At 41.5% G+C, this 27,522-nt stretch overlaps 1 protein-coding gene across 1 annotated transcript in view; it reads left to right on the top strand.

Moving 5' to 3' along the window:
- The window catches only part of pemt (phosphatidylethanolamine N-methyltransferase), a 55,620-nt gene that overhangs the window by 19,650 nt on the left and 8,448 nt on the right, over nucleotides 1-27,522 (top strand). The window contains exons 3-5 of the mRNA XM_070927285.1: nucleotides 4-119; nucleotides 11,263-11,408; nucleotides 15,841-15,952. Coding sequence (XP_070783386.1) covers nucleotides 4-119; nucleotides 11,263-11,408; nucleotides 15,841-15,952 — 374 coding nt within the window. The remainder of the gene's footprint in view (nucleotides 1-3; nucleotides 120-11,262; nucleotides 11,409-15,840; nucleotides 15,953-27,522) is intronic.

Raw genomic sequence — 27,522 nt, 5'->3', positions numbered from 1 at the left:
CAGGTGGCGAGGTGGGAGCATCGCACACGGAGACTCTCCCGGCTCTTCGGTAGCCCCTACCTGGCCTGTTACTGCCTGGGCTTCGTCATCATTCTGCTCAACGTGTACCGCAGCCACAGGTGACGCGCACACCTCCTCATTCTGCTCAACTCAAACCATTTTCATCCTCTTCATTTCAATCCAGACTAGCTTTTTTTTTTTTTTTTTTTTATCAATTAAAATGTTATCAGAAGCATGAGTCATTTTCGTTTAGCATCAACACATCATTGTGATTAGCTATAACACTTGCATTGGTAATGTAGACGCAACAGCTTAAAAGGCAGTAAAATAGTGCAGTAAATGCATTAAGAGGAAGTAGCGGATTTACACTCACTTCCGGCTCTCAGGAGGAATCAGTATTTATATCGAATAACAGAATTTAACTCCAAAGGGAAAGGAAAATTGGCCAATTCATTCACTTAGTCTCATCGATCTCATCAATCAAATATGCTAAACTTTCTATTCTCTGCTAGACCAGCATGTGTGTGTATGTGATCTGTGTAGGACAATGGTTACCTAAAGAGAATCAGCGTGTTTATTTCTGCATTTCTTTGACCAGGAAGTGGGAAGGCTTTAGTTTGCTTTGCTCTGAAAGAACAGCGCCCTCCTCCTGTGTAGTGCTTTAAAGCAAACCCTGGCGCGTTGACTCACAATGTAAAATGCTGATTGAAGGCCTGTCTTATACAACTTTTCTTGCCCAGTTTTCCTTCTACGTTCTCGTTGGTGCTAAATACTACGCCCAGCTGAGCAGCTTTGATAAATGCATTCTGTTCAGTCTCTAGCAGGCAGGACTCACTCTTTGTCCCTTTCACCTTGTTTCTCAGTTGCCCTTCTTCTTATATTTCTTCTCTTTGTCTTTTTTCCACCCCTGTGTCCTCTTTTCTTTTCTTCCCTCTCGCTGCTGCTCTTTCCTTCCTCCCTCCCGTCCTAATCTGTGCCCACGGCTCTGTATGTGCCAGTGTCAGCCCACGCCATCATACAGTGCCCAGAGGAAGTGCACGCTCCCAGAACTCCCACTGGGGATCAAAATGGTGACAAACTGCCCTCAACAAAACCACACATATACAGTATGCCAGGGCAAGAAGAATTCTTTTTTTCCTCTCTGAAAGCATGTCTGTGATGTCTGTTGCCAGGCAACAAAGCTTTTGGAACAAGCTGCATTAAAGCGATAAATTGTCTTGCCAGTTTTCTCTTGTGCTTCTGAAGAGAATGATTATCAACACACAGTGCAACATGAGAAACTAAAAATAGCAGTAGTACGTGACAATGCTTTTACTCAGATATGCGAGGAACATATAGAAACAGAAAGATGTGAATGGGGTGAATAATGCCAGAACGTTCAATTCGCTGAAATAATTTCTATTTGAAATGCATTTGGTTGCACTACTGCTCTGTAATACTATAACGCGTATAATACAAATACGAAGAAATTCCAATAATTGCTTGGAAAATGCATTTCAAAAGCACCACCTCCATCCCCAGCATCCACCTGTGGGCTCTACGTTCTAGTCTAGAACTGGTCTTCTAGTCTACGTTCCCCTGGGAGACTCTCCGCAAGGTGAGGGTCAATAGGGCGTCAATAGGCTAGTTGTCTACTTGTATTGTAGAAGAATGGAAACAGTGAAGAAGGTCGTAACATAACTGTCCAGGAAAAATATGTAACACTACTGCAAAGGGAAAACGCAGTAAAGCTGTTAATTAACCTGCCGTGTTATTCTTTCAGATCTGTTTAGTTTTGACAAATTGTGATCAGAACAACAGCAAAACTTACTATAATTAACATAATTATAATTAATATTAAAACGATGATCATGAGAAACTAACTGAAGACTTGTAGCAAGCTAACCTCCCACCAAAAGATGACTAGACAGGCTTCATTCAGGAATGAGCCTCAGCTCCACAGACATCCCTCGCACCTGCTTTATACACTCTTGTTGATGTAAAAGTAAAAAGCACAGAAGCTGAAAGAAACTGTCCAAAAAGACAGTTTATACGTGACCATTGATTGAGAAAAAAATGGGTGCTAGACAAAGTGCACAAATGTCTTTTCATACATGTGTACATGCTGAAAGTGGTTTCATACAAGAACTTACAGAAGAAGTTTACAAAATAAGCCAGTGAATATTATGAGTCAGCAGACTGTTGTTGCTGCCTTTTAAAATGGACAGAGACCATCTCATTTCACAGCATTTCCAGAGTGAGTCATTGCTGTGTTCATTCATTATTGTCTTTTAGGTATTGACAGCCGACGCATTCATGTCCGTGCCATGATTTCCACATGATGTGTGACTGAAGGCAGTTTAATAGCAGATAGAAAGGAAAGGAAATCTTTTCTGCGTGCTGCCTGTGTCATCAAGCGCACGTTACATGTGTAACTTTAACAACCACCATAAGTGGTCGATTGACACTCTTACTGTTAAGTGTGCTGTGTAATAATGATCTGCTGCTGGTGGCCACACTGTTAAAACATTTGGTGAGATTGACCGCTTCAGTGCCACCTCAGCAGGGTGGATGCTGGGCAGTATGAAGCCGGATTGATCTCCCTTCTCTTTTGTCCACTCTGCTGCCCAGTGGCAGATTGATTAGCTGCTAATTCAAATAAAATCTGACCAAGGGCTACTGCTGCTTTGCTTAATGTGATGGAAAGAAAATTACAGACATACTGCTGACACCTACATTATAGTACCTTGCTTTGGGAAGCTGGTTAAAGCATGTCATACCCATGGGGAAAAAGTTAATATTAAGCGGTTATTTCTGAAAACTGTGCAACGCTGACAGAATATAATCAACATGGTTTATCATGAGGTAATGTTGTGACTGCCCCGCAGCCCAAAATAACTAGATTTCCATGGGGTTGATGTGGTCGGTTAAAGACAAACAATTGCTTCACCACATGCTGACATTTATTCAAAATTCACTCTCTGGCCCTTTCATTGTTTGGATAGAAAAGCTCCTGAATTGAATTGAATGTAAACATTCCACGTTTTGTCCAATTTGATATAAATTTCATACCATGTCATACAAATTGGTATGTATATGTGCTACTTTAGCATTACACAAGGTAGGGACTGCTCTTGAAGGAGATGACAGAGGAACAGAGAGAAAGTTAAAGAGAAGAGAAAGATGCACAAAAAAACCCAAAACAAAAGTCCGTGAGCAACAGCAGCCATTCCAGCAGTACTGGCGTGGTGCAAATGGTTTTCCACAGGACAGCGTAGCAAGAGGAAAAGGCTTTGTTTACCTTCATGATGTGATGATGGAGGTGTGCTGGGTTGCACACAAACAGCAGTAAGAGGCTTTCTTTCTGCAGCTCTTAATTCAACAGATCACTGTGGGTGTTACATATTTGATCCTCCCTCCCTGAGCTGTTTCGGGCGCCACGCGTTCCAGGGCATGAAACTTTCCTGCTTAAGTCACCAGTGCAAAAGATGACCAACTGTGTTTGAAAATATCTGGTTCCTTGATTAAAAGTCAAGAGATACAAGCATGTATACATACAGATTTCAAGGGAGAAGTGGTGGGCAGCGATGGCCTTAAGTTTAGAGAAGTGGGCTTGTGACCCAAAGATCGCCGGCCCGGCATCGCCTGGGACCTTTTTGATTTCCAAGGGGCGCAGACCAAAATGCTTCTGGATGCTACAACCAATCAGAGCAATGAAACATGTGACGTAGTGGTAGGCTGCTAGGCTAGGTAGCTAGTTCCAACATGATTTAGAAGCCATCACTTAGCATTTGTACGTAATGTGAACTACCGTCCAGTTTGTTTAATACGATTCAGAACGTTCCACATCAGCGGCAGCCATATGAGTTGTTTACAAAAAGGCTCAATGGCGCTTAAACCCGCCCCACATTAGGTAAACAGTTGTGATTGGTCCAACCTGAATCAGGCCGGATGGAAATCTGTCTGAACGGGGGGATCTATTCAGAGTAGCAGTTTTACCACTCATTACCATCACTGAGGTGCCCTTGAGCAAGGCGCTGAACCCCAAACTGCTCCAGTGGAGCTGCTCTGTGACTGTGGTTGTACTGTGCAGCTGTGGGCTGTCAGTGAAAGTTCCCCGAATAAATAAAGGTTAAAACCAAAGAAATGGATTGTTACATTATCCAGGAGAGTCCCATGTTCCGATATTAAGTAACACTGAGAATCATGTTTTTAAAAGGGAATACAGAATGGGGAAAGGTTGTCCCCTGCTGTGAAGTCGCAGTGGAAACACATGTAATTTGTACACCTGAAACGGTCCTCATTATTACTGTTTCCAAACCCTACTAACAGGCTGACCAGCAGACTAATTACCTTACAGCTTCATTGTCGTGCTGCTAATTTGTCTGCTTAATTGACTTGCTTCTACGCAGACTGATTCACTGGCGTGCGTACTCGCTGACTGACAGCCACGTCTTTTTATAGCTCCACAACAGATTTATAGGCTGCTTGACAGACATGCAGAGTGTGTATTTTTTTATCTGCTAAGTACACAGCAGTGATGCTCTCCACTGATTATGCTCAATAATAAACTTTAAGCGAAAGCTCCAGGGGCTGTAACATGCCAATTTTTTCATTAAGTTGTGGCGCTTTTGCTATTAATAGGAAGCCTAATGAGATGGGAGGATTGGGATTTACACATTTAGGAGTGTTAAATTGAAAAATGTTACACTTCCACTGCCTCTGTGTTTATGCTCAGGAAATATTAAAAGCTAAAAAAAGAATATACCAAAACCCATATTTAGAAATATGATGGGTGTTTGGAAAGGATAATAAATATTAATGGGGTATTGTGTCATTTGAATAACTAGTTATTAAATACAACATTCCGCATTAACAATTCTTATTTACAATTAAGACGCACTACAAGCGTGCCAACTCTGCATGCGTTAGAAAAGCAAAATGGACGCTTGTTTTGTGTATCTGTGAACTGTATTCCACTTCCTTGGTCCTATTCCCATGAAGTGGTCGCACACACCATTTTCATTTTTCGACTTTTAAATCGCTAAATACGATGCTCAGATTAGCAACTGCTATTGCAGAAGCTAATGGGGATCGAATGAAAGGACCCCCGATTGTAGCACGCATAGATTGGCGCGTGGCCCCGCTGTGTGCTTTCAAGTGTGCAGATGTCCACATCAGTGTTAAAGTGTGAACAACGCTTTAAGAGTCTCAGTCATGCTAGCAGCTCTGTTAGGCTGTACTAAGGCACAGCGGTGCTTTGAGCTAAATGCTAACATAAGCATGCTAACATGCACACAATAACAAAAACAAAATGTACGAGTGTACAAGTATTCTTGAATCACTAAAGAGCTACTTCCTAGACTACTGCCATGATGGAAATGGCCAGCTACTCACATACTGTAGGAGGATTCTTTTGAAACTCAGGAGCGGCCCTGTGACCAAATGACATTTGTACTAAAGGTTCTTTGTGACTCTCATTTCAGCCAGGTGATTGGAGTAGCAAATATGTGACTAGGTAGAAAGATATGATGGAGAACCAAAGGTAACATATCTCAAATCCTGCATGAGTTACAGTATGGTTGTTGAGAACTGCTGCGTCAGAGAATATACGTCAAGATTTCTGCAGCATTTCGCTTTTGTGTTGGTTTGAAATATCAGAAGTGATGGTGTGTGCATGTGTGAGTGTATACGTGGACGCTTGACCATGGCCAACCCAATACACCTTGACTGTTTCAGCTTGTAATCCTGCCAGAAGTAAGGGAGGCCTGTTTACTAGGGATTATTTTCATTATTGATTAATCTGCCGGTTATTGTCATGATGTTTTATAGACTAATCGATGAATCGATTAGTCTATAAAATGTCAAAAAATTGTGAAAAATGCCCATCACAAGAGACCAAATTGCTTCTTTTGTCGAACCAACAGTCCAAAACCCAAAGTCTCTTCATTTACTGTGATAAACGACAAAGACAAGCAGAAAATCCTCACATTCAAGAAGCTGGAACCAGCAAACGTTTTACATTTTTGCTTGAAAAATGACTGAAATGATTTATCGATTGTCAAAATAGTTGGCAACTCATTTCCTTTTGATCCAATAATCGATTAATCGAGTAATCGTTGCGGCACTACTGCTTCCGTCTCACAGCTGCATGTGGAAATGTATCACGTTTTAAACTTTGACACGTTTTCTTTTTTGTACTTTGAATAAAGCAAACACATGTAAAGATAAAGTTTGCTACTCTCGTAGAAGTAGTGCTACGTAGCTGTTTTCAGAGGTGAACTGGAGACAGAAGAACAGAGGAACAACAGCAATAGGGAATCAGGGAGGATGGAGCAGCCGCCGCCAAGACACATTCGGTTTTTGAAGATGAAATTGTAGTCCAGAGTTTAAAGCACAAGTGTGGTTATGTGAAATCACCAGCCTTGCTCCTCGTGCTTCTTGCTTTTCTAAGCTCTGCTGTAAAGTGGCTCGCTGTGAAAGGGACTTTGTCTGACTTCCACGCTGAACCTTCCTTCCCTGACCCTCCCTGTACTTCCTCCTCCTCCTCCTCGTCCTCATTCTTTCTGTATAATCAGACTTTCTATTTCACATCCTGAAAAAGTGCAAACAGGGAAGATCTATGACTTTAACGGGAGTGGGTCTTTAATTCCATACTATTTGATATCATCATCGCTGTTGTGTTAACACGCACAGACGCCACTGTCACAAATAGCACATAAACAATACACAATCCCAAACATTGTGGGAGTAAAATGACAAAAGCATCCATCAATGAGCAATTTGTTAGAAAGACAGTATTTCTTTTATTTGTAGAAGCTACAGAGTGCGCTCCATCAGCAGTGACTTGTCATCACTCGTAACAGTGCACTAACCCCCCACTCACACCTCCGACCCCCATACCTGCTTTCCCACCTCTTTTCCGATCCAAATCCCAGCGGTACGCCTTGCCAGGCCACCTTACTTAACAGACGGCCCAGCGGTCGCTCTTTGTGTCTGACGTGGCGGAACAAAACGCAGCATCACATTACACTTCCTGCTTCCTTTGACAAAGGGAGGACGCCATAAGACTCACAGCACAGACCCCGTAACCCAGTTTTGTCTTATTAACCCCAAACCTAGTTTTGATTTGGGAGCCACTTTTGTGCAGAGGTGCGCCGCATTCAGACGGCAACCCACACACACAAAAACACAGAACTGCATCTGTCCCAGCAACTGTCCGTGTTCCGTTATAATTCGCAGCGTTAGGAACTCTTTCAACGCTGTAATTACTAAACGTTTGAACTCTGCGGCCTGGTGACTTTTAGAGGCTGCGGGGCACGGCAGCCTTAACAAAATGTACTAAACCATGAAGTGCGAAATGAGCAGGAAAGCGGCAATAACCAGTGTTATAAGTCTTAAAGCTGCACTTTGCAGACGGAACAGTTTGCATTTTGATGACTTAAATTATTATCCAAAGGAATATCTTAAGGGGTAAGAGGATCAAAACATCTAACACAGTTTGCAAAAACAGTCTCTCTCAATAGAGCTCTCCCTAACTGCTCCAGTATATTTAATCTGAAGGTTTAGTTCCCAGCTTCATATTCAGAAATGTATGCAATTCCAGAGTAAGTCGAATCTTTGGGGACTCAGTTAGTCCGAATGGGGCGTTAGTTTTGTTGGAGCTACAATGTGGGATTCGCGGGTAAAACAGGCAGATTTGAACATACTGCATACTAACTAAATGTTTAGGCCTGTACATCAAGTTCTTCACACTTTAACACGGTGACTGTTTCCTATATATGATCATTCCTTAGTCAAACTATTTAACATTTTAAGCCGTTATATGCCAATGTATCTCTGTACAGATGGAATAATTTGTTCTTCTGGAGCGTCAACTGTGCAGTGTTTGCCAATTAGAAGCAAGAACATGGATTCAGCATCTGAAAGGATATTATGAAGCCTGGATGTGAGATTACCTCTCACTGGAGCCAAATTTGGTCAAAGGAAAGGAAGCTTGAGTAGAGCAAGAGATTTGATGCTGGAGGTAGTAGTGTTAGCAGCACTGTATGCCGCAGTGCTGCTGGGGAAAATGCTTTGAAATCTATGTATTTTAGTTTGCGTCAATTTTTTTCAAGCTACTTTTACTCCTACAATTCATCGCAGAGCGCACTTGCAAATCGTTGACATTAATTAGGCGTTTTTAATCTTATCATTTTGTTGCGGTTGTCCACCGTGGCCAGAACAGGCCAAACTGAAACTAGAATGCAAAACAAAAAATTTTTCGAAGTGGTGTTATAATAATTCAATTCAATTCAATTCAATTTTATTTATATAGCGCCAAATCACAACAAAGTCATCTCATGACACTTTACAAAATAGAGCAGGTCTAGACCGACTCTTTATAATGTTATTACAGAGACCCAACAGTTCCCACCATGAGCAAGCACTTTGGCGACAGTGGCAAGGAAAAACTTCCTTTTAAGAGGCAGAAACCTTGAGCAGAACCAGACTCTAGGTGGGCGGTCATCTGCTTTGACCGGTTGGGTTTTAGGGTTTTAATAAGTTGCCCCCTTTACTTTGTTCTGGCTCTCATAGTGGTCAAGCCACGGGCACCAGGCCAAGTCCGAGTCATTTCTTACACAATACAGCCAGTGAATCAGGACACTTGTTTTCCTTTCAACTTCACAAATAGGTACATACGATGTGGAATACACTAAAACAAAGGGAAAGGGAACATTGATCAAAGTGGTTACATGGGTCTCCAAGCAACAAGGGCTACACACCTTCCCTCTCCTCACATTTCTCTTTCCCTGATGTGATCAGCATCGTTTATATGGCCAGCAATTTTGTGTGTGATCAGCCACTTTGAGTAGTGAGGAAGCAGAGGAGAAACTGCGCATGAAAGGGAAGGTCAGGAGTCGTGAGGGATCAATCATGTATCCAGGTTTCCATAGACTTGTAGATTTCTGAGCTACCAAGTGAGGATAAATTGAGTAAAACCTGGTACATAGTAAACCTCCTAATCACCAGCAACTTTGAACTGGGCCTGGGGTCAACAACACTGTCTTTTGTAAGTTTTTATTTTTTGCTAGTAAATTGTGTTTTTAGATGAGTAAAATAAATGTGGCTTAACGACTGAAACAAAACAAAAATAGGTAAACAGTGTGGCGATGTCTACACCTTTTAGCCAGCTATCGCTAGCTTGTTTTAGGCTTTGTTTTAATGGAGAGAAAACAACCAGAATACCCAAGAATATGTCTTTTGGCCATCTTCAGAAGTAGCGCTGAAACATTTCTAATAGCAGTCTATTCATTGGTAAATCGATTGACAGAAACATAAATTCCAGTCTCTGATTTCAGCTTCTCAAATGTGAGGATTTGCTGCTTTTCTCAGTTTTTATATCATTGCAAATTGAATGTCTTTGGGTTTTGGACAAAATAAGCAATTTTAGGACGTCACTTTGGACTCTTGGGCATGGTCATGGGCCGTTTTTTCACTACTTTCCAACCATTTAAAACTAATACTAATTCCTTTGATGTCATTGCAATATCGCAAATAATCGATAATGAAAACATTTGTTAGTTGTGATCCTGTTTCAAAGTATTTTATAGTTTGTAACATATAGTGTAAATGTAGGGACAGTTGAGGCATTAGTGATAGCAATGATGGTGATGCATCATGGGTAAGTTAGAAACAGTTCAAAATAATCAATTATAGTCACATTAACATTAACGTATTATGGACTTTTGCCGTGACTTACCTTCTAGTGTTCATACCAGTTAAGCTTATGCAATATGTTTCCACCTCTTCCAAGCTATACAGCAGTGTTGGAACAAGGCCGGGAGAGTTATTTGCTGCTACAAATTCCATTCTTTGTGTAGGTACCATCTTTTATATACGGGCAACAGGAAAACCAACTGAGCGCCTTTTTAAAGCAGACATTCACACTTTCAGAAACTCTTCTTCCAAACATCATAGGATAACACAGTGGATGCAAAATGAAAATGCTTTTACTGTATGATGCATCGATGCATTAGAAGAGATTGTGGGAGTGTTGGCAATAGAACAGACAGCTGGTTTTCAACAGAAAAATGCTTGATCGTGATGCAGACTCACTTCCTGTTGCGCATTCCCAGGTACAGGTGCCACACTTCAAATTGAAATAATGCAGTGTACATTGGCTCTAAAGTACAAAACATAACAAAGATGGATCCAGTGAGTCAAGAACAAAATGAAAATGTGACGGTACCCTCTAGAATTAGTAAAGATAACATCAAGGTGGAATGCATAAAAGTCTTCCTTGATTACTCCCCTGGTTGTCCTGGAGGTATTTCCATGCAATGATGTCATGATCCCATAGTGATGGCATTCAAACATGATGAAACTCGGAGAGGTGCTGTGTCTTTGCACTCTGATGGCCCATCACTAGTGGTTCAAAAATAGATTTGAGTTAGAGTCACTGAAACTGCTGCACTTCTAGCCCATGTTCAAACACACAAGGGGTCCATGCCCATTTCGTTGTCACTTCATCATTCTTCATCATGTTCTTGTTTGCCATTTTCTGTCCGGGCAAAGGGGACATTATTTCCCCCTAACCAATCATGAGCTCTACGAATTGCAATGTCGGTCTGTCAGTGGGTCAATCAGACTGAAATATCATAACAACTATTGGGTGGCTTGCTCTGACATTCGTTGTCCCCAGAGGAAGAATCCTACTGACTTTGGTGATCCCCTGACTTCTCCTCTAGTGCCACCAGCAGGTCACAATTTTCTCAGATCCAGTGAAATATCATATAACATATACTAGTTGGATTGGAACAAAATGTACTCTCCATGCTCTCCAAAGGATTAACCCTTTGGTGATCACCTGACTGTTCCACTGGCTGCATTTTTGGTTCAGAGTGAAATGCCTCGGCAATATTGATTGCCATGAAATTTTATGTTGTAATTACCTTTTGTGATCCCTTAACTTTTCCTCTAGTGTCATCATCAGGTCGAAAAGCGGACACTGGACATATTAAGATACAATGCACGAAAAAAATCCATATGTCTCTTTGTGACTTTGGCTGTCATGATTCGGGGTGTCACGATTTCGATTCTGAATCGAAAATCGATCGAAATGAGCTTTCGATCAATTTCAATTCCAACCTTCAAATCAAAAGCAGGATCAGCGATTCTCCCAGTATTATTTTTTATTTCAATGTTGGTGGATTTGGTCCACTTACCACTACTTATCAAAACTAGAGCATGTACATAATACAGTGGTTAAATAAATGTGGTTGTGATTTGTTTTTTCTGCAGTATTACGGTGGTGATGAAGGCCCAGGCCAGGTGGGAGGTGATGGACAGGACGGATGTCTTCTACACTGGCGTAGCTCTCATGGTGCAGGGCACTGTGCTGGTGGTCAGCAGCTTCCTGTCTCTGGGATTCACTGGAACCTTCCTAGGTGGGTATCAAGCACAGTGTATAATAAATATTAAACAAATATTAAAGGGACAGTTCACTGATTTTACATGTCAAGGGAAATGTTCTAGTCACAGGAAGTAGTACTCACTCTGTGAAAACAGTTGTGTAATGATATCACTACAACTTAGTGATCCCTGAACTTAGTTTAATTACCAAATGTAATTTCTCTTTAAAAATGTGTTCTTTTAAACTAATTTTAAGTCAATACCCATGACCTCAAGGGACGTTATGATCTTGATTCTTGGATGGGTGGGTAGATTCTTGGTCAGTGGGTTATTGGCAACCATATCTGTCTACATTCAATTAATAATTAAACTTTTTTTCACTATATAGCAATTACAATGTATGTGTATTTATATTCAATTTAGCCGACGATGTTACAGCAAACTACAGTCAGTATGATACTAGACTGACCTTCAGATTCGAGTCAACACCAGAAGAAACTATACCTGCTAATCAGTATGTTAGCATTGTCAAAGTGAGCATGTTAGCACACTGGCGTGAGCATTTTGTTCAAGGGTACACTGAGCAGCTAGCATGGCTGTAGACTCTTAGTCTTGTTATTATATTAATGAGTTCTATTGATGTAACATCTATGGATGGCAATGTTGGTCTGTCTGTCGGTCAGTTGGTTAGCACCCACCACTTTGGTCCAGATTGAAATATCGGAACAACTATTTGATGGATTGTCATGACATTTAGTGCAGACATTCTTGGTTCCCAGAGGATGGATCCAAGTGATCCCCTGACTTTTCGGCCCCTATGAGCTCCACATTTGTGGCTTTGAGGGAAATATCTTAACAACTATTGGATGGATTTGTTTTGCACTTGGTACATTCTTAGCATGCTTAACTAAAATAGTGAACATGAAGTATGTTAGCATGCTGACACACTAAACTAGTACAAATCAACTTACTAAACATCAGCATGTTAGCATATTGACATAGTTTAGCTTAAAACATTGTTATGTGTAAGTACAGTCTTATAGAGCCGTTAGCATGGCTGTAGACTCTTAGCCTTGTTTGTTGTCTTAATTACATCCCTCTATTTATGTTTTGTGTTTTTTACATACTACTTACAGTATGTATTATATACTGTGTACCATGTACTATTTAACAAGTATCTATTTTTTTTTACTATTTAGTAAGACGGCATACATACAGTAGGCAACTGTGCAATAACAATCATCAGTCTGAAAGATCGTTTGGATAAAAATTAAGTTTAGAGATCATATGTGTCTTGGGGAGAGACATGCACACACGTGCTGCATCCTAATGAGGACACTTGAGTGCACTTACATGAAGACACACTCGTGAACTCAGACACATTTGTCAGCCGTGCTCATTTCTATGCATGCAAACACTTTCATGTCCTCGCATACAGCACATGCAAATGTCTTCGCATCTGACTCTGAGACAAACATGTTTGTTTTCCTTTTGTTGTGCCGTTGAGTGCAACCAGGCATCGATTCAAAGGAACGTGAGTACGACATCGCCATTATGACTATTTGGCAAGCTCTGGTTTCTAATCTAGGTCAGTCATTTCACTGAGTCATCTCCTAGATCCAGACTTTGTGTCTCAGCTCCGTCACCATCTTTGTCCATCGCTGTACTGAAGTGACATTCACTGTCTCCACCAATCCCCAACTGTGACAACAGAGGGGAGGCAGCAGGAGCTGCAGGTGGTGACAGGAGTTGGCAGGAGAGTGTGTGTCTGTCTGTCTGTCTGTCTGTGTGTGTGTGTGTGTGTGTATGAACAGGAGTCAGATCCAGCATCCCAATAACAAGGGGCTCTGCTGGCATGTTTCATTCTCATTCGCCCATTTGGAGCGCCAACGTTAAAGTCTATAAAGCAGAAATGTTTTTCTTCAAGGACAACACTGTGACTGATGAGAAGAACCAAAGTCATGGCCTTCCCTCCAGCATCAGTAGGGTTTTTAGCTCCACTACTAGCAGCAGAAAATCAGTATGTTAGCATCAAAGTTCATTCTTGACCATTTTCTTTTTTAATAACCGCTTTTTTAAAATCGAACTACTTTTTTTGTTCCCATCTCCATGTCCTCTTACTAGCTTTTTCCAGAGCTTTCAACCGTATCACACAGTTTTCATCAGCAGATAGAGTTTCCTCAGTTGTCGTGGAGATGGATTTGTCGAAATGAGCTCAGTAGCTGTTACATTTCATCCATAGCATTTTAGGACTTTTCGTCCTTGTCTGGCTTAACTTTTAAGCCAACATTGACAGGGTATTCCCAGTTGAATGCATTGAAATACACGGCCTGATTATCAATATCTAATGATGGGTTATTTGAGAAACAAGTGTGTATGTGTGCCTGCATATGTGAAGGGTGATTATAATGCCTGTTTACTTTCCAATTCCTCCTACTGTGGGCACCCACAAACATATGCACACACACACACTTGAAGATATAGCCTGTGGGTGCGTGTTGTAATTTGATGTGTCTTATTTGCTCTATATTAAGCCCCTTGAGTCACTGTGACCTGATGATTCAAGCTGATGGCACAGGTGCAGAAGCAAAGATCCAAACACAATGAAATTACACACAGAGCGTTTAACGTATCGGCCGGCTGGCCCAGGGTCCAAACTCCGATCACAACCTGCACTGATCACAGACGCACGTCTCTAACCTAGAGGCTGCCACAGTACTATCACTACTCCTCAGCAAATCCAGGTTGCCCATTATTTTCACAACTACAATGAAACAACAGTTACGTAGGAACACACAAAAAAAATCTTTCAAATCTGAATGGGTTACCAGTCGTCACTTTGGAGGTCAAAAATGAGGTTAGCGTATTGTTCTGAAGGCCAATTACAGCTAGTTTTCTATTCAAAACCAAACACATTTGTTTATATAATCTCTTTTTTATCCTGCCCCACTTGTGATGTTAAAATGAGCAAACATTATCAAAATTGTTATGTAACTTGGACATTAACGGCCTCTCTTTGACAGAAAACAGGGCCAGCTGCAGGTTTTACCTACTGCAGGCCTGTGTGTGTGTGTCTGTGTGTGTGTGTGTGTGTGTGTGTGTGTGTGTGTGTGTGTGTGTGTGTGTGTGTGTCTGTGTGTGTGCGTGCGTGCATGTGTGGGTGTGTGTGGGTTGGCAGGTTGATGAGGGAGGGAAGTATTTAAATGTCTGGATACCTGGATGTGTAATTTCCCAGGGGATCGATAAAGTATTTCTGAATCTGATTCTGATGGCTGAACTAATTGCATAGCAAACAATAGTAAGTGCTCAGGTTACAGTAAGCGATGTCCTACAGCGGCTCAGCTGCCCCCCAATTTTTTACTGGCTAAAGACCCCCACTCCACAAGTAACCACACACTTGTTTATCCAACTCGAGCCTCCACGACCAAAAAATCATGCTAAAATGACTTCTGCTTAAAAATTTAACTGATATTGAATTAAATGTTTGCTTAGAAATGAGTATATATTTCCTTGGTTTTGTTAGAATTTGTACTCTCTGTAAATGTTGTAAAGGGACAGACAGCTTGAAACAGTAAAAGTTGATAGCTAATACTATGTGAACTTGAAAAAATGCCTTGTGTCAACGTTCTTAGGCTTTACAGTATGACGCATAGATGTTATATAGGAATACCAGGACTCCCAGATGGCGCCTAGTTATTTGAATGAAAATGTCTCGCCCTGTACGTAAGCCAAAAAGGTCTTCCCTCTTCCTGGTTTGCTTCCGCGTTGTGCGGCCCACTTCACATGTGCATTAGTCTTTCTCCCGCTGGCCCGTCTGCTCGTCTGTGCTTAGGCCCATTGACTTTACACTGGTAGTTTTACAAATATAACACCTTCATGGTTTAGAGATTCATGATACAAACAAATTGGCAGTAATTGACACTGTTCTAACAAATATGTCCTTTCTCTCCTCTTTTGAAGAATCATCTGAATTTATATTTCTTTACACAAAAAGTGAGAAGAATTCAAATTTCACTTGAATGTTTTCTGAATCACCTCTTGCCACAAGTGCTTGTACAATGATCAAAGTCTCACTCCAGGGTTTTCACATGAGGTCATATCTACGCGTTCATCGTGTTGACATCAGTAACAGCCAGGTGACGGTGGGCGCAGGCAGACAGTGTGGCAGTCACGAGGTGGTGCCAAAGTCAGGTTCCCTGGCGGTGCATCATCAGTCTGACTTCTCTGTATGCTCTTTGTCAGAGACAAAACCCTAACCCCAAATCTGTTTAAAACAATACATCAATGTTGATGACACAGCAGGAAACCATGGCAACAGTGTGAAACAGTCCGCAGGAAAAGCATGTGTAGAAATGGACAGATTTTAGTTATGAAATGCAGAGTTTGTGTCAAATAGAGCCACAATTCTCTCCCCTCGACCTGTCACAGCATTAACCCACTGTGTGTGTGTCTGTGTTGGCTTCCTAGGTGATTACTTTGGCATCCTGATGGATGAGAAGGTGACAGGCTTTCCCTTCAACATCACAGAGAACCCGATGTACTGGGGCAGCACTGCCAACTACCTCGGCCTGGCACTCATGTAAGTGTGTGTGTGTGTGTGTGTGTGTGTGTGTGTGTGTGTGTGTGACTGGAAAGGAGGAGAGGTCATTTCACAAATGTATCTGTGGTCAACAAGAGTGTAATTTGAATTTAATGTCTCTGCAGAGGTCTGTAGCTGAGATTGGCTCTAATAAATCATAGCAACAAGTTATTTTTACCAGGCCCGTCATTAACCATTAACCATTACTTGAGTCACATAAATAAAATTTAATTAAAGAAAAATGACCCGACGACTGGCTGGCAAAGTGCTGGTGTGCGTCAATTGGCGTTTTAAATAAAGTGAGGGCACGCAGAAGCGGCGCTGATAATAAGCTGCGACCTGCAAATGGAATATGTTGTTTTCTCCAAGTTGCAAATCACTTCCCTCTTGAAAAAGGCAGGGGGGTGAAAACTTTTACGTGCACCTCGTCTCTATGGCAACTGTGACCACATCTTTCCCTGAGCCCGGCCTGCGTAGCTGCTGGTTTGATGAGCCAGCCGCCGATAAAAGCTATTAGCCCCCCATTCTTCCTCACACTGAGTTACGTGGACTCCATTCCTAATTTTAACGTCTCTATAGTCCCTTTTTGTTGTGAGTAATTTTGCCCCTATTTTCTCTCTACTTTGAATCTAATTCACTTTCAGTTAACCACTAACCCCCCCACCCCCACCCCCCTCTGTTGTTCAGCTGAGACACAGCACCAGCCTCTGCCTCAACCTGTTCTACCCTCTTCAGTCTTCATCCCTCTGTCCCTGTCTGGTGCTGCCCTCAGGACCTACACAAACACAAATAAAAGCTCTGAAAATACACCTGTGGTTTAACGCTTCACAAACTTACACAGATGCTGCTAATGTCCTTGAATATGTGTGTCTCCGCTGCTTCAATAATGTCCGAATCACTCAGATGTCTGTGGTGTATTTTTAGTGTTTTTAGGTGAATGAATTAGAGCCTTAATAGCATTTTGAATGCATTTACGACCCAAGCATAGGCGTTTTTGAATTTTAACAAAAGTCAAGATGCACTTACTTGTCTTGTAAGCCAATGCGGGCTGGGCACTTTTTTTGCGCATGACACTCTGGAAAAATAAACTACTTACTTACTTACTTTCTTGTTCCTGAGCTTTTGACCGGATCAAAAACAATGGATCACGCGACTATTTGTATGTGAAAGGGGCCACTCGTAATCACGAACCCACAGGGAGCTATCACCGACTCTGCAGTTCCCCTCAGCTCTGCAGAGCTTCATAGTGTCTTTCAGCTCATTGTTTTGGTTTTCAAGACACCTACCGTGTTTTTTGGGGCGCAGCAGGCAGCTGCTTTAATCAAAAAAGTTCTGTTAAACCCACTGTACGCTACCTGCCCAGCACCAAACGGCAAACAACCAAAGTTAGCAACTAGCTGGTGAACACAGGGGAGCATTTAGCAGCTAAAAGAGCCAGATATTTTCCTCGGGAGTTGGTGGAGACCAAAACCGAGCTGAAAGGAGAGTGAATATTGGACTTACATTTGCCAGGTGGACACAAACAGGACTCCAAATGAATGCTCATTTTGCACTGCGTCTGCTGGGTGTATAAATACGAAACTGTTTGCAATTTAAATGTGATAATATATCAGTGTTGTGCTCACAGCTTGTTTCCACTGCCCCCAAAGTGGGTGCAGGTTTAAGAGTTGAGCTTGACAGTTCATTCTTGACCTAAAAGTGCTCCAAATATTGGATTGACACTCAACATAAGGACCACGCGATATGGTCAAAAGCTCTAGAACAGATGAGTATGTTGACCTTGAGTTAAGATTATTTAGCCAAGTGCTGTTTTCAAGGTCAAGAATGAACTTTCAATCTCGACTTTCTTTAAAGTTTCAAAATGTGCATTGTATATATCAGCTTGCACTCTTCTTCTTCTCCTCCTTTTATTGTTGCATTGCTACCATAATGACACACTCCGGCCACCTATCATGGATTAGCAGTACCACCCTCTGCTCTCTGTTGGATCATGTTACGCTAATGCTTGCGCAGTGCATGTGTGTTGTTATGTGCATGTTGGTAGAACACAAGATACAAACCATGCAGGACTTGCTCATCAAAACAATGCCCTACAGCGCCACTAGTGGTCAAAAACTCCATAGGGTTTTCTCCTTTAATGTATACATATCTATAACTACTGTCACAACTTTGTGATTTATTTGTTATTAATATGTTCTGTATATACTCAGATAAGTTGTTAACTGTGATGTAAAAGCCATAAAACCCTCAAGGACATTCCTCTTTGTGACAGAGAGAACTCCTTCAGTGATCCTGAAGCACCTCTGTCACACCCTCAAACACACACAAGGAACACACTCCATGCAGATACAACTGAAGAACATCAGGGGGCCCTATACACAGACACACACACACACACACACACACACACACACACACACACACACACTGCTTCTGCTCCCACAAGTCCCTCGCTGTGCCGAACAATCTTTGCCACACATTAGGCCACTTACTGGCCTCTCTCTGTGTGACCTGGACAGGAGATCAGCTGACACACATTAGCAGATGCACTTAGACTAATACATGAACACGAGCTGGACTCGTGTGTCGCTAAATAAATAAGATGGGAGCTAAAATTGCTGCATGATGCTATTTCTTTTTGTGGCTACATATGATGTATTTTCGCATGGAGCACTGCTGCAGAAAAAGGACTTTGCTACCAAACAGTCTATGATCTGTGCTGTATTTTGTAGCGTGCGTATATATTACAACATAACATATTATGCATGTTTCAGGAAAGTAGGTTATGAAAGTTGAAAAACTCTCTGAAATAAAAAATAAAATTCAGTAATATCAGATCAAGCGTGAACAGGGGGAACATCTGCTCCCACGTCACATCTGTTTGTCTCTGTAAATCACAGTGGGATGGTCTCTCAGTTGAATTCACACTAAGAAAATTAAGCATACATACATTTATCTCACAACCCCAACTCCACCACTTTGGTCCTGACTGAAATATCTCTACAACTAATGGATGCATTACCATGATATTTGGGACAGATATTGAAGGTCCCCGGAAGATGAATCCTAGTGACTTTGGTGATCCCTGTTTTATTTGAGGTTGACATTTCGTTCGTTGATCATCTGGTCAAATTTTTTATTTGTCCAATACTACTAAAGAAATGACATCAGCCTCAGTTGTACTTTGTGTTGCTCATTAGCAATGTTTAGCATGCTAATAGGCTAATTGGTAAACACTATACCTGCTAAATATCACCAGCATATATCAGCATTGTCATTGTGAGCATTTTAGCATGCTGATGTTAGCATTTTGCTTAATGCCCTGCTGTGCTTCAGCTCATCCCCACATGGCTTGACTAGCGAAGACACTTCAAACATCAGCAGATGTTTACATATTTATTTATTTATTTGGGCTCTGCATCTGGCCGCTGTTCCTGAATGCATCTTGTGTAGACACGGTGTTAGGTCTTGTTAACTTCATGATACACTAAAATGTGACTTTCAGCCTCGAAAGTATTAAAGTTACAGTCCATAAGATTTCAGTCCTGGTTGATTTAGCGACACCTGTCATTACTGCCAGTTATGGCGCTTTTGAAGATACAGGCCCCAGTTCCAAAATAACACGTGTCGACCACTGGGTGCAGCAAACTCGGCTTCAGAAACGCAACAGAAAAAAAGGCAACTGTCAGTTAACATCACAAACAAACAAGGAGGTTTCATTGTGTCACGTCGTCTTGACACAGAGGACAAAAGGAAACGTGTAATACTGAACTCACGATTGAATGTTGTCTCCCACGTTACTTGTAATTTTGCGCGCGCACCAGCGTTCGTCTTCTGCGTCACGTCCAGCATGTACATGCATCTTCTCCAGTGAATTGCAGCAACATGACTTCCGTACAGGAATAGTGGACTCCACCTGTAAACAACAAAAACTATGATGTATAGAAACAATTACAGAAATCAAATACAGTACTTTGAATGGCTGTTATTGAAAAGTGCTGCCTGTAAATGCTATCAAAACTTGGGTTTGATGCAATGAAAATCTTAAGGATTATAATTCAAGCAGCAGTGTAGCAAATTCTTAAACAAGCTGTTTAGCTATTACAACTATTTGCCCTCTGTCCCTGTTCTTTGTTTCTTACTCTATGATAAAACCCCCTCCAGTTCACTCCGAAGTGAGACAGTTCATTTGTTTTGCCACTGTACCATTACCAGAGCGATTGGCAGTGTGGAGAATGCTGCCCTCCAGTTACATCATGGACCATTATCATGTGTTGTGCTTGTGGGATGGAGCAGTATCTTTGAGCGAGAGAGAACAACAACGCTCTGACTTTCTAAAGGTCACTCTCTTCTCCGGGCGAAATCACGTCGCTACCCTGTTGCTATTCAGCTGAGGCTGCTGCTACAGTGTGTGTACAGTGCGTGGACAGTGCAACTGCAGAGGGAGAGTCCGGTCATAAAACGGTTAAATGCACCTCAAGGCATTGCTTCTTGGACAAAGCACTTATACATGATTATATTTGCTACACTGTGACCACAGCTCTTTAAGTAGGAGATTATACAATTGTGTAACACCAGTAGATCTCTGCTTTCGCTTATGTTACATTTTAGAATTAATCAAAAAATTGACTTTCTGTCTCCAAAGTCACATATCTGCCATGCCTGTCAGACATGATATAGTGGACCAGGCCATATGGGACAGGCCTGTTTTGTAGGTCTTTTCTTCTATTACATTCATTTTTTGTGTGTTCCTGCAGTATAGATACATGTCTACACACTTTTGATGTTCTTTGCTTTTCTGTGTACATTGTCTTTCCCTCATAATTGAATGTGCTATTTAAACTTTTGCTTGCTTGCATACTTCTAGTCGTCGTCACTCAACAAGACAAAGTTCACAGCCGTGCCATCGGCTCATTCTAACCATGCTAACATGCTCACAATGTGTTAACATGCTGATGTTCAGCAGGTATAATGTTTACCATGTTCACCATCTTAGCTTAGCATGTTAGCAGGCTAATATTTGCTAATTAGCAAAAGAAACAACTTTATGACCAACTTTGGTCATAAACCAAAGTGTTGGACAAATTTGACGTGATGATGGCACTGGATGAAAAGTTTGGGGATCGCCAAAGTTCTAACAGTTCGTCCAGGGGGGAACATGAACGTCTGTACCAAATTTCGTTTTATCCAACAGTCGTTAAGATTTTTCACTTAAAAAAACATGAATGTCAACATCATGGACAAAAAAGTCAGGGAATCACCAAAGTAAGTAGGATTCATCCTCTGGGGACAATGAATGTCTGTAAAAAATAAAAAATACCAGTATCTCATTACTGCCACTGCATGCAGAAGCTATAGCTCATACGCTACCATGTAACCACTCATAAGTAGGTATAATCAAAAGCAGGGGATGAAATTATTCTATACGCCTGTTTTTAGATCTCAAAGACAATGTACTTATAAAAGGAATTGTTGTTCTACTAAATAATATTACCACATAATGTAACATATTTGAAATAATAACATGAGAAAACTTTGAATAAACACCATTTTATGATAAATTATCGACAGTTCTATTAAAATCAAATGTCACTTACGGAGGGAAAAACAGTTTTTTCCCAGGAAACGTGTGATATATTCCCCAGGAAGTAATAAACCTTCAGTCCTATACACACATATGGTCTGTATATGGTATTACTGTTCAAAACAGATGGCTAAACATAGACAACTAATAGAGCTGCATATAAATACCCTTTTTCCTGATGCATGGATTTTTTTTATGGTATAAAAAAACATTATAATGAATTTCCTGTAATATACCATATTATATGCTGCTTGACACTGCACAGAGGTTGGCATGTCGCTCTTCTGCCCCATTTAACTTGCTAATTAATGACTTGTCAATCACACATCCGAGGCGACGCCCAGTGAGGTGCAGTATTCCATATTTGGAAGAAACCGGGTCAAACAGCACATATAAGCACATGTTTTTATTCATGTTTTCCTTTTTTTTCTCTTCTTACGCTTGTTTGTCTTTGCTCATTCATAATTTGAAATAGTGTTTTTCTACCCTTTTTCATTTCATTTAATTTCTCCAAAACTCTTGACACCTCAGTTTCCCATTAGTCTTAGTCCTCCTTCTCCACCACCTCCACATGTCCTTCTCTAACCGTCTATGTAACTGCAGGACTTCACAGGTAGGATAATTGCACCACTTTGTGTGGATCTCTCTGTCATTAAGAGGATCGCGCTGCAGTCGGAGCTGTCCTGAATTCTCCCTCTGACTAATATTTAAACCTATATGGCTGTGTTTTCCTAATAAATTGGAAGTTGCCGTCATCTCCCAGCTATAAGTTAGGCCACAGAGAAAAAGGATCTATCTACTCCCCATGAGCCTCATTTGTTCAAAGGTTATTCCAATTATACAAAATTCTGGCCACAGATGAAATTTCTTTCTAAACACGACACATGATCTTTATATTTTCCCCTCATCAGGCTGGGAAGTGCGTAAGAGAGCGGTCAAAGCTAAAGCTTTTTTGACAGTTTTTTTTTGTTTGTTTTATGAACGTCTTGTAATGTCAAGTATTTGGATATTTTACCTAGCAGCATGTCTCACTATGGTTTCCACCTCATTCCCCTCCCCCAACTCAACCCTTAACTCCACGAGCTTTGTATTTATTTCTACGGTAAACAATCACAACACATGAGGACGGACCGGCTTGCTCATGAAGAGGTCTTATGTGTGTGCCTGTTGAGTTAACAGTGGTCTGAGAGTCATTGATCAACACTTGTGGTGCCACAGCCGCTGGTGTAAAGTCATTAACTCACATCATCGACTGTTTTTTTTGTGTGTGTGTGTGTGTGTGTGTGTGTGTGTGTGTGTTTTTAACGATATGTTTTCCATTTCCTACCCTCCACAAAGCTCTTGGCATGGTTCTGTTTCAGGGCAATACAGTCATGGCCTGGGAGGAGGCAGCTTTTATTAAAAGTATGCATTAAAAATCTTAAATAATAAAAGTGGTAGCAGTAAAGTAGCTCGAGTACTGATTTTTGATTTGAATGATTTTTAATGTTGTAACTGGCTGAGGTGGGGTTTATTTTAACTACGTACCTACTTGGATAGTGTAGCCTATAACAATGCACATAAGATGCTTATAGGTTTTGTATGTAAAACTGCAATATGCAAAGTAACTAAAGCTGTCAAATAAATGTAGTGGAATAAGAACAAGTACATTATATCCCTCTGGAATGTAGTTCACTATAAAGTACAAGAAACTGTACTTAAATACAGTGCTTGAGTAAATAGAAGTCGATAATATCTCACAAATACAAGGAAGGTGTGATATATATTTGGCACATTTTCCATCATGCTGGTGTTTCCCTCACCACTATTCTCTCTATCTCTGTGGATCTATATTCTCTCCACATAATGGAATAACATGATGTTTTCTGTTTCCATACAGTTTTTCAGTCAGTGAGGGACAGGTGGGGCAGCAGTGGGGCTCTCTTAGGTCGGTAGACAGGAAAGGATTGAGGGGATGAAATGAGAAGAGGTGGAAGATGTGTCGGTCCTGCATACTGAAAAGTTTTCCTTTGATCTCATTTATGTCTCCATTTTTGCAAAACTTGGTCAGTGTTATGTAGCTCTCATCCTCCCACTTCATCACACACACACACACACACACACAGCAATCAGAGGGAATGAGAGGTTTGTTCCTGTGTGTGTGTGTGTGTGTGTGTGTGTTTGTATTGGTTCTCTAGTGACTGCATGGCTTTTCCCAGAGGGCAGGTCAGGTATTTGTGTCTTGTTAAGAAGGTCACAGAGAATCACAGCACACTCGCCACTTAAAGCACAATCAATCTGTTTGCTGATTGTCAACAAGGAAGCGTGTTTTCACGAAACACATTCGCTTTTATTTGTGTGCCGCTAGTGCGGGTGGGAACGCACCCCGAGCCACACTGTTGTTGCAGTGAAATACAATTGGGCCACTTTCAGATACGATCTGGGATACATGTCACAACATACAGTGTGTATTGGTGTGTGAATGGCAGTTTGTCAGTCTTGAGAATTTTGATTTTCAGCACAAGCAGGCTCCAAGCAAGACGAGTCTGCAGCCATGCTAGCAGCTCTGCGGGGTTGTTCTTGGGCTAAGCAGTGCTAAAGTCAGCATGATAACACGCTCACAGTGACAATGTTAACATGCTGATGTTTAGCAGATAATGTTTTGCCGTTCTTAACGAGAACGGCAAAACATTATCACTCCGCCATAGCCCGTTTACAGACACAACACCCGAATGCACTCATTGCTATTTCGGGTGACTTCAACCACGTCACCATGGCTAAGACACTTCCCACCTTCACACAGTATGTGAGCTGTCCCACTAGAGAGGAGAGGACCCTGGACTTGCTGTATGCTAACGTTAAGGATGCATACAGCTCCTCTCCCCTCCCCCCTCTGGGTAGGTCAGACCACAACCTAATGCACCTCAACCCCTGTTATATTAATAGTTGGATGTATCAGTAAGGGTGATGAGGAGGAGTACAGGGCTGCTGTGGACAACTTTGTCGCATGGTGCGAGCAAAACCACCTGCAGCTCAACGTGACAAAGACAAAGGAACTGACTGTTGATCTGAGGAGGACCAAGGCGCCGATGACCCCTGTTTCCATCCAGGGGGTCAGTGTGGACATTGTAGAGGATTACAAGTACCTGGGAGTCCACATAGACAATAAACTGGACTGGGTAAAGAACACTAATGCTCTCTACAAGAAGGGCCAGAGCCGTCTCTACTTTCTGAGGCGGCTGAGGTCCTTCAACATCTGCCGGACTATGCTGAGGATGTTTTATGAGTCTGTGGTGGCCAGTGCTATCCTCCATGCTGTTGCATGCTGGGGCAGCAGGCTGAGGGTGGCGGACTCCAACAGACTAAACAAACTGATCCGCAAGGCCAGTGATGTTGTGGGGGGCATCTTGGACAATGTTTCACATCCTCTCCATGATGTGGTGGTCAGGCACAAGAGCACCTTCAGTGGGAGAATCATTCCTCCCAAATGTACAACTGAGCGCCACGGGAAATCATTCCTGCCTGTGGCCATCAAACTGTTCAACTCCTCCCTCTGAGTGTCAGACACTCAGGAAGAGACTGGAAATCTGGACCTTCTTCACTTGTTCATATACTACCTCACTATTTATTCTTTAAATGTTTCAGTGCAATACATATATAGTCATACACTTCAGTGCAATACATACATACATATATATATATATATGTATACACATACATATACATTGTTATTTTATATATTTTTTACCTTATTGTTCACTTAAATACTGTAAATGTATATATTTTTATTTTCTATTTCTTATTTTTATATTTTGTACATACCTTTAGTTCTAAATTATGCTACTTTACTCTTGAATGGGAGCACCGGTACTGTACAATTTCCCCCCGGGGATCAATAAAGTATTTCTGATTCTGATTACTATGATCACCAGTCATTAGGCTTCATCCTCTGGGGACAATGAGTTTTTACACTAAATTTCATGGCAATCCCTCCAAAAATGTTGAGATATTTCAGCCTGGACCAAAGTGGTGGACCAACTGACCGACCAACTGACCGACCATCCCCAGAGCCACACAACAAGTGTGGCTAAAACAGCAGCGGACCCAATATCCTTAATAGCCGAGCCGGGCCGGGTTCAAGTTATATTCGGTCTAGTCAGGTCTGGATAGTGTCCCATTCTATTGTAGGGGTTTTCAGGTCTGTGTCAATAAACCCAAGTGGATCCCAGTGGACTTAGATTTACTGTAATGATTTCAAACTAATTGTGTCAAAAACAATGGCAGTGAGTATCTGCTGAGGGCTGCAAGAATAGTCAAGTTGTATCTCAGTCTGTAAATATGTACCCAGATTTGTAAATGTGCGAAGAATCTGTCAATGTGTTCTCAGATTTCTGAATGTAAGTGGACTACGTGGCAGAGTGAAAAGGTTTTGACAGACGAAGGAAGAGAAAGCTCTTTGTTTCATCTGCAAGTAAACTTCTTAATTGGCTGTCTTTTGCTACACTCCTGCCATGAGCCTTATCTGTGAATGTGTGTGTGCGTGTGTGTGTGTGTGTGTGTGTGTGTGTGTGCAGGGACCTTTATGCCCCAAATCGGCAGGCAAGCACGCCGCCCAGGTTGAACAAAATCCAACGGCAAGCTCTGCTAATGCCGTTCATTAAGACCCCCACAGAGGTGAACATATGACCTACAGATGGGTAACAGAAGTGTCTTAGTATGGAGTCAGGCCACCATGAGTCCGTGGAACTCTACTGGAGCGATGAACACCATTCCCTCATTTTAATATACCACCTTTATTTAAGGGTTCAATGGTTCATTTCATGGTCATTTTACAACACAAGGTTGTGTAACAAAATGTACATTTGTTGTCCCTTTATGCTACACGTACACAAACAACACAGAGCAAAACATAACAACAGGAACTTCTCAGTTAATGCAATCAATCTAATATCACTGAGCTCAAGATCTCTTCAGTGCAGCGGATAGAAAGAAAAACAAACATGTAACAAAAGACAGTCACAGACATCACAAACTAGATTGGAAGATTAACGTTTATATTATATCATCTTATGGAGATGGCGGTGGAGAGCAGTCTTGAGCATGTTGGTTCCATAGTGTTCAACTGGGTTGAGATGTGGTGACTGTAAAGGCCGTAGCATTTTATTCACGTCATTTTCATACACACCAAACCATTCAGTGAGCCCTGGTGCACGGAGGCACCTGCATTTGATTTGTTTCTCCGCTCTTTTATTCAGGTTTATCCTTTAATTTGTCTTAATTTGTTTAATTTGAAGGTCTTGCCCTCCGGTGGGCACGCGGTATATCAGTTTTCAACAGTGACAGAAATTTTCTGTGAATACTAAACCTTTTCACTCAATCTTCAGGTCTGCAATAGGTACTACAGGTACTTTTCTGCCCTTTGTTATAACATTTTGCACAAAAACATTCATTTTTAATCAAGAAGGGCACTAACGTTTGACCTTGGAACCATCAGCACATACACTTGCGCTGTCTTATGCAAAAAAAAAAAAAAAAAAGGCTGACAATGACTGATTGAGTAATTAATCTTTTGTCCATCTGCTCAATGTCCTTTTCCAAATTCTCAGTTTTAAACACTGCCAGCTCATGAGCATCTGCACCTGGAATCATGCAGACAGCGCATATGGAAGCAAACACATGGCACATATTCATGTGCATATGCAGATTTCTATACAGGTTTAGATATCAGCATTCATTTATTCAGATGCTCATTAACTTAATTAAAAAAATGTCTCCCTTATCTGCAGCATGAAGAGGAGACCAAAGGGATAACATACAAAAATATCTGTGTCATGAATTACTCTAAAGAAATGCTCTGCTTCTTTTTCCTGTAGCTGACAAAGTCGAGGACAAATTGAATCTGAAGAAGAAAAGCACGAAAAGTGGCGCTGAATTGTAGCTCCGGCGAGCGCTGTGTTAGAGACTACTGACTCGTCATCGTGTCAGATTGGTGCGTCACACACAGTGG

The sequence above is a fragment of the Enoplosus armatus genome, chromosome 20 (assembly GCF_043641665.1).
Source record: "Enoplosus armatus isolate fEnoArm2 chromosome 20, fEnoArm2.hap1, whole genome shotgun sequence".
NCBI lineage: Eukaryota > Metazoa > Chordata > Actinopteri > Centrarchiformes > Enoplosidae > Enoplosus > Enoplosus armatus.
Note: the sequence above shows the minus strand (reverse complement) of the source record. Positions and strands in the feature narration are given on the sequence as shown.